Source organism: Lipophrys pholis (genome assembly GCF_963383615.2).
Source record: "Lipophrys pholis genome assembly, chromosome: 2".
Taxonomy (NCBI): Eukaryota; Metazoa; Chordata; class Actinopteri; order Blenniiformes; family Blenniidae; genus Lipophrys; species Lipophrys pholis.
Genome location: NC_137636.1, coordinates 37,179,238 through 37,193,632, shown reverse-complemented (window position 1 = coordinate 37,193,632; position 14,395 = coordinate 37,179,238). Strand labels below are relative to the sequence as shown.

The window sequence follows — 14,395 nt, the reverse complement described above, 5'->3', positions numbered from 1 at the left end:
AACCGGGTGAAGCCATGCAGAAAGCCGGCAGGCTGCCGACCTCAGAAGACTAATTATCTGCCAAATCTTACAAAGGTCAACAGTTTGTCGGCCAAGGATGAAGAGAGTAGCCACCATATGGCTAAAGATGCCCACAAGAAGTGTGTCTTCACTGCTCTTTTAATCTTTTGAGCTAATTGTGTTTCTTCCCCCTCCTTAAACTCCCGTGGTGACGGGCCGCTCGTGCCCAGGCAGACAAAATGTGGTCAAACTCTAATCTACTTAACTGCTCTCCACTTTGTTTTTCCCTAATTATGGCCGGGCCTTGTTGTTGTGAACCCGAAATACGCTGACGTCGACAGTAATTTTGCTCTACAAGCAAATTTTTCTACTTGGAGTTTAACTGACATGAGGGACACATGTTTAGATATTTACAGATTACACAAATAGGACAATAGTTTGACCTATAAATTAGGTGTCCTCCATGGTGATGACAGGATAAATAACTGCAGTTTAATTCATGTGCATGTTACAATTTGAGAAGGAACTACAAGACGGGATGTTTCTGACATTAAAAAAAAAAGAATCCTGATAAAAACTTAGCACAGTTATTCGTACAAGCATAGATTTAGAATCAATGTAATAAATTCATTGAGAAAACTGAATGGTTAATCTATTTATATTGGAATATGCTCATACACACACACTACAGGCAATTAACAGTCACTCAGCTTCAAATGTGTCAGGGAGAACAAGCAAACTCCATAAAGACAAGTCCCCCAAGTCCAAACCAGGGACTGTCTCACTGTGAATGGGAGCACAGAGTTTTGACAAGCTTAAATGTAGAAAAAATAATAATCTGATAAAGGAAAAATAATGAGTAACGTGCCGTAAATATCGTGCATCGGGCCGCACAGACCAGAAAGACACCATCCTAACCATACAACACTGCAGACGGAACAGTTTCAGGACTTCTAGTTAGAAAATGAACAATTCCTGAACCCGTCCTGGTGAAACAAACAGTGACGAGTCCTTCAAGGGCTTCCTCTGTTTACATGTATTTCCTCCGTGCGCATCATTCAGCTCTGCTGAACACTTCCTGCTGCTCTGTTTATGCTCTTACTGATGCTTCTCTGACCTCCTCTATCCACTCGTCATTCCCTGGGGTGGTTGTTGGGTTTTGTCAGCCTAAAGTTAAAGTTTTCTTATTTTTATGAAACGACTTCAACTCAAGAACTGAAGCAAGGTTGTCTTCAGTTTTAATCCTCACTCACTGCAGAGACACATGGATGGGCTGTGTGGTTTAGAAGCAGACGACACACACCAAGTTTGACTCTATGCAGTTTGCATGTTCTTCCTGTGCACCCCCCCTCCACGATCAACCCCCCCCATCTTTTTCAGGCAAAGTTAGGTTTTACACACTCTCTCTCTCTCTCTCTCTCTCTCTCTCTCTCTCACACACACACACACACACACACACACACACACACACACACACACACACACACACACACACACACACACACACACACACACACACACACACACACACACAGAGTCACAGTTAATTCATGCGTTCATACATGAATCGTGTTCCGTCTAAGATCAGGTCGTGGTGCAGCCGTCGTTGAGCGTCAGTTCCAGAACAAACAGCAAACAATAAAACAAACAAACACTGTGAGCGAGTGCAGATGCCAGCCACAGATGTCAGAGACACGAGCAAACAGCTCGCGTCCCCTTCAGATTAAAATCATTCTCTTGAACCGGTCAACTGTGGCCGGAACCCAAACGATGGAAGTTGTGCTGCAGCATATTTGTAATAAGAGCAATGTTAAAACATTTCAGCTTTTATAGAGATCTACCAGTTGTGCAAGAAAGAAGTGGTTTTAAAAGGTAATGAAGTAAAAGTATAAGGTCTTTATTATTTATTAGCAAGCAGCAAAAACCAAAAACAACAAAGCAACTGAGGAAATTTGTTTCCCCACAACCTGTTCCAGGTTATAAAATGAAAAGTCTGAAGACAGGAGTATATGGTTTAGTACACTTTTCAGAATTATCCTCAAGACAATAAACATATTTCTGTTTGTTTGCCTTTATTATTTTTAATGATCCACTTAAGAGGACTTTTTTTGAAATAATAATCAAATAATAATAATAATAATAATAATATTCTTATTAAAAGAACTCTTAAGTAAGTAGAATGTAGCTTGCTGGCCTGCTCAGTAACTACTCATTATTCAATTTTTAACCCTACAGTATCTATTCTAATTGTTGAAATCAGGCATTTGTTTAAATTATAAATATGTTTAGTGTTTATTTATAAAGTAAATAAAAATCACACTATAGAAGCTATTAGCTTATTTTTATATGAAGAAAAAATGTCTATTAAAACAACAAACTTTAGAGTTGTAAATTAGCAGATGGTTGTTCTGAATCATGGATGTACTTAACTTGTCAATTTAAAATATGTATTATGTGTATTATACATATTTTATTAACATATCAAGTAGTTATGAGCAGATTTTGAAAAATAATCATAAAATACAACTACAAGAAAATACTGCTGCAAGACTACTTCATTACATGTGAGAATTGTACAGTTCACCAAGAAGGATCACTATTTGGTCAACTTTCCTTTTTAGGAGTTTGTTATATAAATAAAGAACATTGTCCATGTTTTTAAAGTGATCTTGAACATTTTAAATATTGAATATAATAAAAATAAAACAACAACAACAACAACAACAAAACACATTCCAAAAAAAGTGGTGTCTTTCTATTAATTCTAAACAATTTAAAACCCTTTTTGGTCCATTTCTATAAAATGGGGAAAAGTTTTCTGATGTTACCTAAATGTTTAATGTAATTAGTTTTTTTTTTTTTTTTTTCATATGATGACACAGGTTTGGTTTAACTGCATATTTTTATTCTATATTTTCTTGTGGTAGCTACTTCAATGTTGTTGTTTTTTGTTGTTGTTGTTTTTATTATTATTATAAAGGAGCACATGTTCAATGAGACAAGAGAAGCTAATCTGCCATCAAGCCTGGAGACATTTGATTCAGCTGGAAGGTAAGTTATTATAGTTTTAATTAATTTTTTTATTACACAAAGTCCAGTTTGACTTGTTTTCTAGACTTAAAATAACTTTTCCTCTCAGTTAATATCAAGTAAAGAAAGTTTGTTTAGAAAAATGGCGGCTGATTAGCTTCATTAGCTGATTAGCTTCATTAGCACCTCCATGTTGTTTCTTGGTGGAAACTTGAACTTTAAGCTGTTTGCTGTTTTTGATGTCACACATTCTGAACAATGATTGAAAATACACTTATTTTGAAAGGGTTAGCGTCTTTAAAAGAGACTCAAATAGTAAAATCTGTCAAACTCAGAGTGGTGATGTGTGATGCTTTAGCATCATGTCAATATATCTGATAACTTCTGTTTTTTAAATTGATTCACAAGTTTAAATACAAACGTTTACATTGAAGTTACAGTTTCTTTTCATATAAACATGCATTTGTAGTAAGTTCTTATCCCTGAACCAACGGTCTTCAAATAACTAAGATTAATGTAGAAACTGCACAACTACTAGAAACACATGAAATATTCCAGAGAAATCAAAATAAATCATCGAACTAAAAATTAAAATTAAGGGTTGAAAGACAGTAAATCACTTTCAAATATATCAGTAGCAGTAAAATTATGTTAAAGTTCATTAAACTTTAATTCACTTTGAAGTATTGAGTGAAATATCAAATAATTCTAATAAAACAATTGCAGTAAAATATTTCTCACTGCATTGTCATTATGATTGATGAAGATTTTGATCCAACACTTGAAATTTACATGAAAATTATTTTATAATTGTTGATTTACTTTATAGGCAACAAACATATATGAACTGACTGATTTACATCAGTTTTAACAGAAGCAAACTAATTCAGTACATTAAATGTGGATTATTATTTATGCATTTTTGTAGAATTTCACTTCAATATTTGAATAAGTATCTACCAGTAGTACCAGTTATGGTTTTACTTGGTTTTATAGTGGAAAGGAGACCAGTGGTATTTCAAGTCACAGTCCCGCTGGAGATTATGGCGAGATTATGAGCTCCAAGAAGCAGATTTGAGTCGAGACTGAACTACTGGACCATCGCTATGAAAATATTTCCTAATGCTTTAATCCGTCACGTTAAAAAAATCTGGACTTCATTGGTCGAAGCTACATTTAGGCATTCACATGTTTAGAGCTCACAGTGAATTATGAAGTTTTTCTCTTTGATATTCAAACATTCGTATAAACTTCCCTCCGGGAAAGTGGGAATATTCATGAAAAAGTGTGTTTTCAGTTGAAAATAGCCCGACTGATTGATTGAACGGTTTATGTTTGAACTTGAGACCGTCAAAGAAATATCACAGTTTAATGATAATAAGTGACCAGCAAAATCACAAAAACAGCTCAAAGCTGGAGAGGTTTATTAATGAAAAGGTGATTTAAATCTGAGAAATGACACGTTTAAAAGCACTTACATTTCTGTTTGTGGTGTTAAAGTGTTGAATAGATCAGTGATAGAATATTAGTGTCAATACAGATGATTTCAATAAAGAAATGCATTAATTCTAATAAAATGTATTTCAATGTTTTTCTTTTAAATCAGATGATAAAAGATGAAGGATTGAGAGAAACTTCTTTCTTTTTTAGGTTGTAAAAGAAGGTATAGGACAGCGTGAGGTTCATCGGTCTTCTTGAAAGAATCACCACAATGAGCTTTCCTCAATGTCTTTTATTTTTTATTCTATTTCACTCAGATGTGAACAATAAAAGTGATACGGGCTCATGTTCAAGACATAATATGAGAAAGAAGATGCGTCTGTAGATCATCAGAATAAATCAGATGAGTCAGAAAACATAAAATAAATAAATAATAAAAATAAAATAAATAAATAAATAAAAATAATGCAGATCGCTTAGTATGAAGTATGTAAATATGGAAAACCCCAAAAACTATCAGATGATACACACAGGTAAAATTACGATTCAATAAAATAAAAGTATAGGGTGCAGTTATTACCAGCTGGATTATTGTTTGTGTCGTCTGCTATTCTAGTCATGTGACTTCACAAAGCAATAACGTACAGAGCTCACAATTTATTCCTAAATTACCCGACGTAAGTCAACAATGTGAACTTGTTTACTGCGCTCCTCCTCGGCGGCTCTTCCTCTTTCAGCCGGCCTGTTTAAATACCACATGTATGGTCGTTCTGGCTGTTTAATAGTAAATGATGACCCCTCTTATATGAACCAGGTGGACTAATGGCCGTGGAAACATCAGGTCATTCAAATCTCTATCATTCTCCCCGGGACCCTCTTTTCTTTCTCTCTGCAGTCGAGTCGGGGGGAGATGATGATCTCCAGCTTGTCCAAAGAAAATGGGGGAAATGAGCGTTAATAGGCGGCTCCTGGGCAAACACCGGGAGTCATTATGAATGGGAGGCAATCACACAGATCAAATATACCAGCAGGGAAATAGACCTGGAATTCTGAAGTGGAAAAAAAAAGGAAAAAGAAAGAAAAGAAAGAAATAGACGGTAAATATAATAATAGAATCGTCCCTTTAAATGCAGACAGTGAAGAAGAGCGTTGAGTGATGGCGGGAGAGGAGACATGAGGAGACGGAGCTAAAGTTACAGCTTCACTCAGTTCATCCTTGTTGTTGGGGTTTTCAGAGCCGGTGGAGGTCTGGGTCCAGGTCCTGGTCCTTGTCCTGGTCCTGGTCCCGGTCCTGGTCCCGGTCCTGGTCCTGGTCCTGGTCCGGGCGGCTCCAGCATTTTGCCAATGTGACTGATTGATCCAGGAGATGAACAGTAAAGATTAAGAGGATGACAAATAGGCGTGCTGCTTACACAGCGCTTGGGACTAATCCCCCCCCTCCGTCCAGCCCCCGGGCTCCCTTTTGAGGACCTGCTGCCGAGGAGAACCCACAGACGGTGACGGACCCCGACGGCTGCAGAGAGGACCCACACACAAACACACTCACACACACACACACACTCAACCTCCAGTGCAACAAGTGTCAGCTTGAGCTCATGGCAGGACCCCGACCCATCTGCATCTCCACACCAGAGGCTGAGTGGTAGAGGCTCAACCTGCCATCTGTCCGCCGGGGGAACGCCACAGGCCCTCCACACACACACACACACACACACACACACACACACAAGTATCTCATCTGGGACGCTGGGACAAGAGAAGGACAACTTCACTGCGGAGTTCAGATCCATCGATCAGGGAGAGATTTTCTTCAGCGAAAAATGATGGAGGATCACCTGGCGAAGATCCCCATGATTCCCTCGTCTTCTCCCACCGGGTCGTTGGGCAGCGGCGGGACCGACGACAGCCGAGGAGGTAAGAGGTCCGGGGGCATCCGCAGGCAGTCCGAAAGAAGTTTGAATAAGTTTACTGCTGAGTTATGCTTCAAAACCCGTCCACAGTAAGAAAGTCAAATGTAGAAACAGCAGGTTGGAGCGCAGAGAAATATCCAGTTTAATCAGTAAATACTTACATACTGGTATCTCTATTTAATTTATTCATAATAAATGGGTTTATTCAGATTAATTACAGCATCTTTGTCGTGTTTATTTAAGTTCTTAATCTGCCTCCAGCTATGCTTAGGTTTTCTTTTGCTTCTAATTCCATAATCATCCATGGAGGGAGATTTCCAGGCCAAAGCGGCTGCTGCAATATTGTTGTGGCGTGCGTTGCCATTGTGCCGAGCCGCTCGCAGCCGGAGCCGCCGCCACTGCAGATGGCAGCCACGCGCACAAAAACAATACGGGCCCAAACGCAGGACACTAACCGACTGACCTCTCTCCCACTGTGTGACCGTGCTTTGACTCGCAGCCAAGAGCCCCGGCCCGGGAAAAGCCCTGAGCCCGGCGCTGGTCTGCAAAGTGTGCGGCGACACCAGCAGCGGGAAACACTACGGGATCTACGCCTGCAACGGCTGCAGCGGCTTCTTCAAACGCAGCGTGAGGAGGAGGCTCATCTACAGGCAAGAGACAGCAAAGCGCGCATTCTGGGAGTTCTTGTACCTTAAAACTGGACCGGTCGCAGAGGCATTGTGGGAAAGGAAGGGAAATGCAAATGGATGGGAGAGTTCATTTAAATTGTTTGAACTGTAATAGATGTTATTGACGGTCATAACGCAGCAAAAGTCCATTTAAAAACAGATTTTAAGATCCAAAGAAGACAAAACAGAAAAGATCCTGGTCTCATGAGTCAGAAACATTTGGTCTCATAACAAAACTACCAGGAAATACCACACTGTGGTTTTTTGTTTTTTTTTTGAATAATGAAAAAAACACGACCTCAGGAAATGTAATATTTCCCATCACTTCTCTAATGAATCATTACGTGAAATTACTGTAATTATTTTCCGACTGAAAATTACAAATTGGACTGTTGTGATTTTAAACTACATGTAAAACATGAAAATTGTTTTGACTGAAATTGAAAAATCTTTTTTGCCACAAAAATTTTTATTAAACTTTTAACAACAAAAGTACAGCTTCTCAGAAATATTTCATTATACAGGCAGATTGAAAACGAGTTGCTGTACATTAAAGAAAAAACAAAAACGAGTGAAATCAGAAGAACAGCTTCTCCCGCCTCATCAAAACATTTGTAGAAAATGTAAATCATAAATATCAAGATAGTCACTAAAGTTTAGGCAAATAAAAAATATAAAAATTTGAAGAGTGTTCTTATTTAGGGTCTGCATTTATTCCAGTTGCTCTGTTGGATCCAGATCTTTAACATATTGAATGATTTGCCTCCATATACACTTTAATATATATGAGATCTTCTCTAATGGCCAGAAACCATCTGCCTTGTCCACCGTGCTATAGCTGGTCTCCTGACGTCAGCTTCTTAAACTAATATAAAAATACATGTAACACTCAAATCATCACCTGAATGCAGATGGAAATGAATGAAGGTGTAAAATGTCATAAAATGAGATATTTATATTGACATTATGGTTTAGTCTGAAAGGAAAAGCTCGTGAATAGATCACACCGGTGGTTTAAATGTAGATATTTGGGTAATATTTTGTAGTTAGAACACATTGGTTCCCTCATATTGTGCAGAATGTTTCAAATAGTAATTAAAAAAACTAAAAAACAATTATAGTGCAAAATCTAAATGTTTATACTGTTCCTTAGTGACCATGAGGTCTTATTGTTGTAAACTACTACGACTACTAGTTTTGAGTGGGTTCACACTCTGACGGCTCATCTCTGGTTCTCCAGGTGCCAGGCCGGGACGGGAATGTGTCCAGTGGACAAAGCTCATCGGAACCAGTGTCAGGCCTGCCGGCTGAAGAAGTGTCTGCAGGCGGGCATGAATAAAGACGGTGAGGGTGGAGGAATCCTCCAGTCTCCGTCCCGGATGTGAAAAACCTCTAAAACTCGGCTGTTTTTCCCTCCTGCAGCCGTGCAGAACGAGCGGCAGCCCCGCAGCACCGCCCAGGTCCGCCTGGACTCCATCGACGTCGACCCCGACAAGGAGCACCTGGCCACCACGCGGGAGCCCACCTCCTCCTCCTCTTCCTCCTCCTCCTCCTCCTCCTCCTCATCCTCCTCCTCCTCCGGCGGCTCCGTCATCACGTGGCCCCACATCACCTCCTCCATGTCCATCACCTCCTCCTCCGTGGCGCCGCAGCGCTGCGTCAGTCCCCAGAACAACCACCGCTTCATGGCCAGTCTCATGACGGCCGAGACCTGCGCCAAGCTGGAGCCCGAGGACGGTGAGGACCCCCGGAGCATAGGCCAGATTTTATGTTCGACCACACGGGGGTCAGAATTGGATAAGCGTCCCCACTGAGGTCACGTTTGTGGGAGCGAAGAGCACGAAGGCTGAACATAAAGTAAAACACCACTCTCTCTCTCTCTCTCTCTCTCTCTCTCTCTCTCTCTCTCTCTCTCTCTCTCTCTCTCTCTCTCTCTCTCTCTCTCTCTCTCTCTCTCTCTCTCTCTCTCTCTCTCTCTCTCTCTCTCTCTCTCTCTCCTCTTCCAGTTGATGAAAACATCGACGTGACCAGCAACGAGCCGGAGCGAGCGTCCTCGGAGTACCACATGGCTCTGTACCCGTCCAGCTCGGAGAACGTGTACGAGACGTCGGCGAGGCTCCTCTTCATGTCGGTGAAGTGGGCCAAGAACCTGCCCGTCTTCTCCAACCTGCCCTTCAGAGACCAGGTGAACGGCTGGACTCTGCTTCACTTCCTGTATTTTCACTTTGTTTGGAGTTCTGCCTACGATACCCCTGCATGTCCAGGTTCATCATGTGTGACGCATTCCAGCTGTGGTGTTATTTCATTCAATTTTAAACATTTTACATGTAAAATGTTTAAAATTAATTTAAATACCACCACCATTTCTCCATGCGTCAATACAGAAGAAATGATTCCTGCTAATAAACAATATTAACAATTCAATTTCTTGCATCGGTAGATTATCAATGAATAGTTTCATAATTCAAGTTTTTTTCAACCTAAGCTCAAAATATTTGGAATAATTGTTTTAAAAAGGTGTAAAACATAAAAGAAAGTTTTAAAAACAGATGAGAACAAATGCATATATTGTTCATATTTCTGCATTTTATATATATATTTAGCAATTTCTTATAAACTCACATCTGACTTAGAATTTGTACTTTTTTTGTCAAATGAATTTGCATATTGAGATTTCTTACTGTATTATTAATAATGATTAATTCACTAATCTTGTTAAAATATAGATTTTATTTAGTTGTAAATTAATATAAGCTGAGACATCCTAACATTTAATTTACTATTTGGATATCGTCATGACGGTCTTTAACGATTTTGAATGTTTTTATCACATTAAATTCCAATGTCATTGATTTTACTGTATAAAAAATAAAAAGTGATCGAAGCTGAACTTTTTAAAACGTCACAAATTTTTTTATTATAATTTTTTGTTTTACAAAATGAAGCTAACTTTTACAATTCAAGAGTAGATAATAGGCAAATATGTAGTTTTTTGAATTATTCATTCATAAATTCTTTATATATATATATTAATAGATTTTAAAAACAAATAAAAATGTAAATATCAAAATAATCCAGAAAACCAATGTCAGTAAAATGAAATAAAATCCACTAATTATTTTAATCAAAATCTTTTCTATAAATGTTTTTAAATATTATTAAAAATAGAATAATTTTGTCTCATATCTTCAACAAATGACAGTAAAAAGCAAAGTTATTGTGGTTACTGTATTATAGAGTTATAACTGGATAAATCCCATATTAGTAAACACTGTGATCATCAGTCGCTCCCGTCAGAATATAATCTTCTATTTGATGAATACTTATACAGAACAAACTAGAAAAAACTCCTGAATCAAACCGTTTCTAATGTGATGACTGTGTAGTATTAGTGCAGTATTTCTGAGTATTGTGAGCGGGCGGTGACTCTGCTGTGTCCCTGCTGCCCAGGTGATCCTGCTGGAGGAGGCGTGGAGCGAGCTCTTCCTGCTGTGCGCCATCCAGTGGTCTCTGCCTCTGGACAGCTCGCCGCTGCTCTCGCTGCCCGACCTCTGCCCCAGCATGCAGGGCAAAACCAGCTACACCAGCCTGGACCTGCGCCTCCTGCAGGAGGTCTTCAGCCGCTTCAAGGGCCTGGCCGTCGACCCCACCGAGTTCGCCTGCCTCAAGGCCATCGTGCTCTTCAAACCAGGTGAGAAAAGCTTCCGGTGGGCGGAGTCCGTCACCATTAAAACCTCATCACGGCGCCGGTGTTGGGCCGCCGCACACAATAACCGTCTTTGGTCTTGGCTCTGTGAGACCGGGTCAAGGACAACCGTTGTCATGACAACATGCGATAAACTTCAGACAGTGTCAGAAATTTGCAGCAATGGTGACGCTGCTGTGACCTGAGACAATATTCAACCAATAGAAATGCAGTATGGAATGAGGTACTGATCAGCCACACTGGTGCGAGAACCCACACAGAGGCTTTACGGCTACGATGGAAAAACGAGTCAAAAGTGAGAAGTAAACAAAGCAGACGGTCCGGTCGAGGGGAGGCAGAATCCTCTCTTTTTGGGGGATTTGTCAACACATGAAAGCCACAAGGTCGAAGTCTTCCTGAGTTTCTCTTTCATGAATGGATTGCGCTCGTTTATCACCTTTTATTCTTGTGCAATCACGTCGGCTCACGTACATCGTAGGCTGCCATTCCGCTTGTTTCCATGGTACAATCTGCACACAGCAAACATGCAGTTTGTTAAACCCGTTCAGTTTGTTACCGTCGGAGGAGGAGCATTACATTTAGAATAATTCCCGTAGCGCCATCCCGAGGCTAACATCTCAACAACAGTTATATTTAAATCTTAAATTAGCTATAAAATCATGCTTACTCTTATATGTGATTTTTTAAATAATAACAAAAGCTCAAATTGAATAAAACAAAATCTTCAATTTCAATAAAATAGGAAATGAAATAAATTAACATAAATTACATTGGTGCCTCATAGGAGCTCATTATTAATCGCCAGTAAAAGCTGCTAGAACAGTTTTATTATCAGTATATTTGATTAATAGAATTGTGTTAACACATTTGTATTAATATATGATTTTTTAAATTATTTCACATTATTAACAAAAACTGTTTTTGCCTTGAATATCCACAGTTTGTTTGGGGGAGAATCAGTTTACAACATCTATGGCATCATAATCACACAGCTGTTATAACCTGCTGCCTAATATTAGTAATGTTTATTGATATTATATAATGCATTTGTATTTTATCTTTAGGTTTACGGAAGTTTCACTAAAGAGATAAATATTTCCCATAAAAAAAATGTAAAAAAAATGTAAACAATTATTATTATTATTATTATTATTATTATTGTTTTTTTCCCTCTCAATTTATAAAGTCCAGCTACTTAGAGTGTCAAAATGAATTTAACATCTCACATCTTCATAGAACAAGACAATATTTTTAGTTGTTGAGTAATCAGCTGTACGAGTTATGCAGATGAGGTTTCAGGTATTTGACAGCTGTGTCCGGTTTCTCCTTCTCCTCGGCAGAGACTCGCGGCTTGAAAGATCCAGAACAAGTGGAGAACCTGCAGGATCAGTCTCAGGTCATGCTGGGACAACACATCCGCTCACACTACCCAAGTCAACCAGCCAGGTACTTTACTTCCTCAAATATCCCCCAAACATTTTTATAAAGGTCCATACGCAACAACTAGAACAAAGAATTAGGCCCTTTTGATATTCATTTGATATTTAATTAATTTATCACTGCCATGAACAACAGTATTCTGTTCTACTTGCATTAGATTTGATAGTAAACTTGGTCAAATCAGGATCGTATCTGTCATTGTGGTTGATCACCAGCAGGGGGCGTCAGAGCACGCAGAGTTATGTTCACTTTCTGACTATTCATTAGAAACTGTGTTTTCTTTCAGTTTGTACTGTAAATTCCATTATTTTTTTTACATTTATTCTATAAAAAAAAAGAGACGCAGCAGTCTTTCTGGTGCACAAGTTATCACGTAATGTCTTAATAAGTAAGTTTTGGCACAGAGATTCAGATAATTGATAAAGAAAAATCCCAGATGAGGACATGAGCAACATGATGTGATGTGAGGTTTTACCCTTCATTTTCTTTTTGTGTGTCCAGGTTTGGAAAGCTGCTCCTTCTCCTCCCGTCGCTGCGATTCGTCAACTCGGAGCGAATTGAGCTGCTGTTCTTCCACAGGACCATCGGGAACACTCCCATGGAGAAACTGCTGTGTGACATGTTCAAAAACTAACTCCTCCTCCACACACCTTTCACACCAGAGGACATCTGCTTTGTGTTCTAAGAGATTCTGCGTGCTGTTATTATTTTGTAAAGGTCACTTTATCATTTGTTGTTTCCACACCATGGAGAGAAGATGCAGTCCCGTTCTCGCTGTCTCTTTGTATCATATGTAGACTTTACAGCCACTTTCCGCCCTGTAGGACGTCACTATTTTTGTATTTTTACTGTGTTTGTTCTTGTGAAAATGTTTCGGATGTTTATTGTTTGGTGATAGATGAACCCTGACTGTTGTTTTCATGTTCTCATGCCTTGATATAGTAAAAAAAAAAAAAAAAAAAAGACTTCCTGAGTGAGGATGTATATATTTGTTGATTGAAAGGAGATTAAAGAGCTGCACCCTGTGGTCTGAACACACAGCGCTCTCTTCTGTTCATCTACTGCCAGTGCGCTGAAAGTTACTGGAAATTAGTGATAAACTGGAGTTACAAGTTACTTCTTTGAACAAAGGTGGTGTCCTGTTAGTATTTATTGCAAATAAGAAATAATAATCAGAGGTGGGAAACAAACACTTTAACTCAAACCTGTACAAGGCAAAATGATCACATTTGTGATAGCAGGTAACAGTAATGAATAAGATGGACAATAATGTAATAACATATTTGAACCTATATTATGGTAACAAATTGACAATAATGTAACAAACAAAGTAATAATTAATTAATAGATGATACACAAAAACGACTGCTTCTTGAAAATAAAAGATAAATATATTTTTCAGCAGTTTTTGTGCTTCAGAATAATCTCTACTGGACGGCAGAATGAATACGATGCAACGCTCTCAGATTGGAGTGTGAATCAAGTTTAACTAAATTATCACACTATTGGGACGGCAGTGGTGACCTTTAACTGGAAAACAGTCCCTTAGAGGGAATGTGTGACACGTGCAATATTATTAATAATAATTATAACAACAACAATAATAATAACAACAATAATAATGACAACAACAACAATAATAATAAGGACACACACACACACACACACACACACACACACACACACACACACACACACACACACACACACACACACACACACACACACACACACACACACACACACACACACACACACACACACACACACACACACATTTATAAACATACATACACACACATACAAACCTCGTATATTTAATTAGCAATCCTGAAAAGGGGTAGGAAGAAGTAAAACTTATGAAATCCTACCCCGTATCCAACATTGGACAGCTCTACTTTATAACTATTTGTCTGTATTAAAAATGAACGGAGACAGTCAGTCATCATGGTGCAAGGCCTCAGCGACTATTTTGTCATATGGTTGTCAGTTCGACTCTGATGCAACATACACAGTTTGAGCCAGGCTCTAGGATTACTATTGCAACAACACATCATCAGGAGGGTAAAATGTCAGGAGAATTGTCCTGGTAAAAAAAACCTCAGGGGGACAGAATACACAGGAATCAATCTGAGAGCAACTTGAGAAATTTAAGACAATTTGATTACATTATTCTTGCAAGAAAAGACAAAGTCACAGTA

The 14,395-nt window shown here is 38.8% G+C and overlaps 1 protein-coding gene across 1 annotated transcript; it reads left to right on the top strand.

The window, feature by feature from the left end:
* The first annotated feature begins 5,959 nt into the window (after positions 1 to 5,959).
* On the top strand, positions 5,960 to 13,231 carry LOC308128503 (photoreceptor-specific nuclear receptor-like). Its single transcript, XM_080493485.1, has 8 exons — positions 5,960 to 6,384; positions 6,880 to 7,030; positions 8,289 to 8,392; positions 8,471 to 8,785; positions 9,055 to 9,233; positions 10,499 to 10,739; positions 12,095 to 12,200; positions 12,696 to 13,231. Exons 1-8 carry the CDS (start codon positions 6,291 to 6,293, stop codon positions 12,826 to 12,828), a joined length of 1,323 nt encoding a protein of 440 aa, XP_080349611.1. The 5' UTR covers positions 5,960 to 6,290; the 3' UTR covers positions 12,829 to 13,231.
* Positions 13,232 to 14,395: the final 1,164 nt, after the last annotated feature.

Bases quoted from the DNA above. Each gene is read 5' to 3' on its own strand.
- LOC308128503 (XM_080493485.1), top strand. From the start codon at position 6,291: ATGATGGAGGATCACCTGGCGAAGATCCCCATGATTCCCTCGTCTTCT. The intron at 8,393-8,470 runs GTGAGGGTGGAG...TCCCTCCTGCAG, and splicing joins GGCGGGCATGAATAAAGACG to CCGTGCAGAACGAGCGGCAG. The intron at 8,786-9,054 runs GTGAGGACCCCC...CTCCTCTTCCAG, and splicing joins CAAGCTGGAGCCCGAGGACG to TTGATGAAAACATCGACGTG.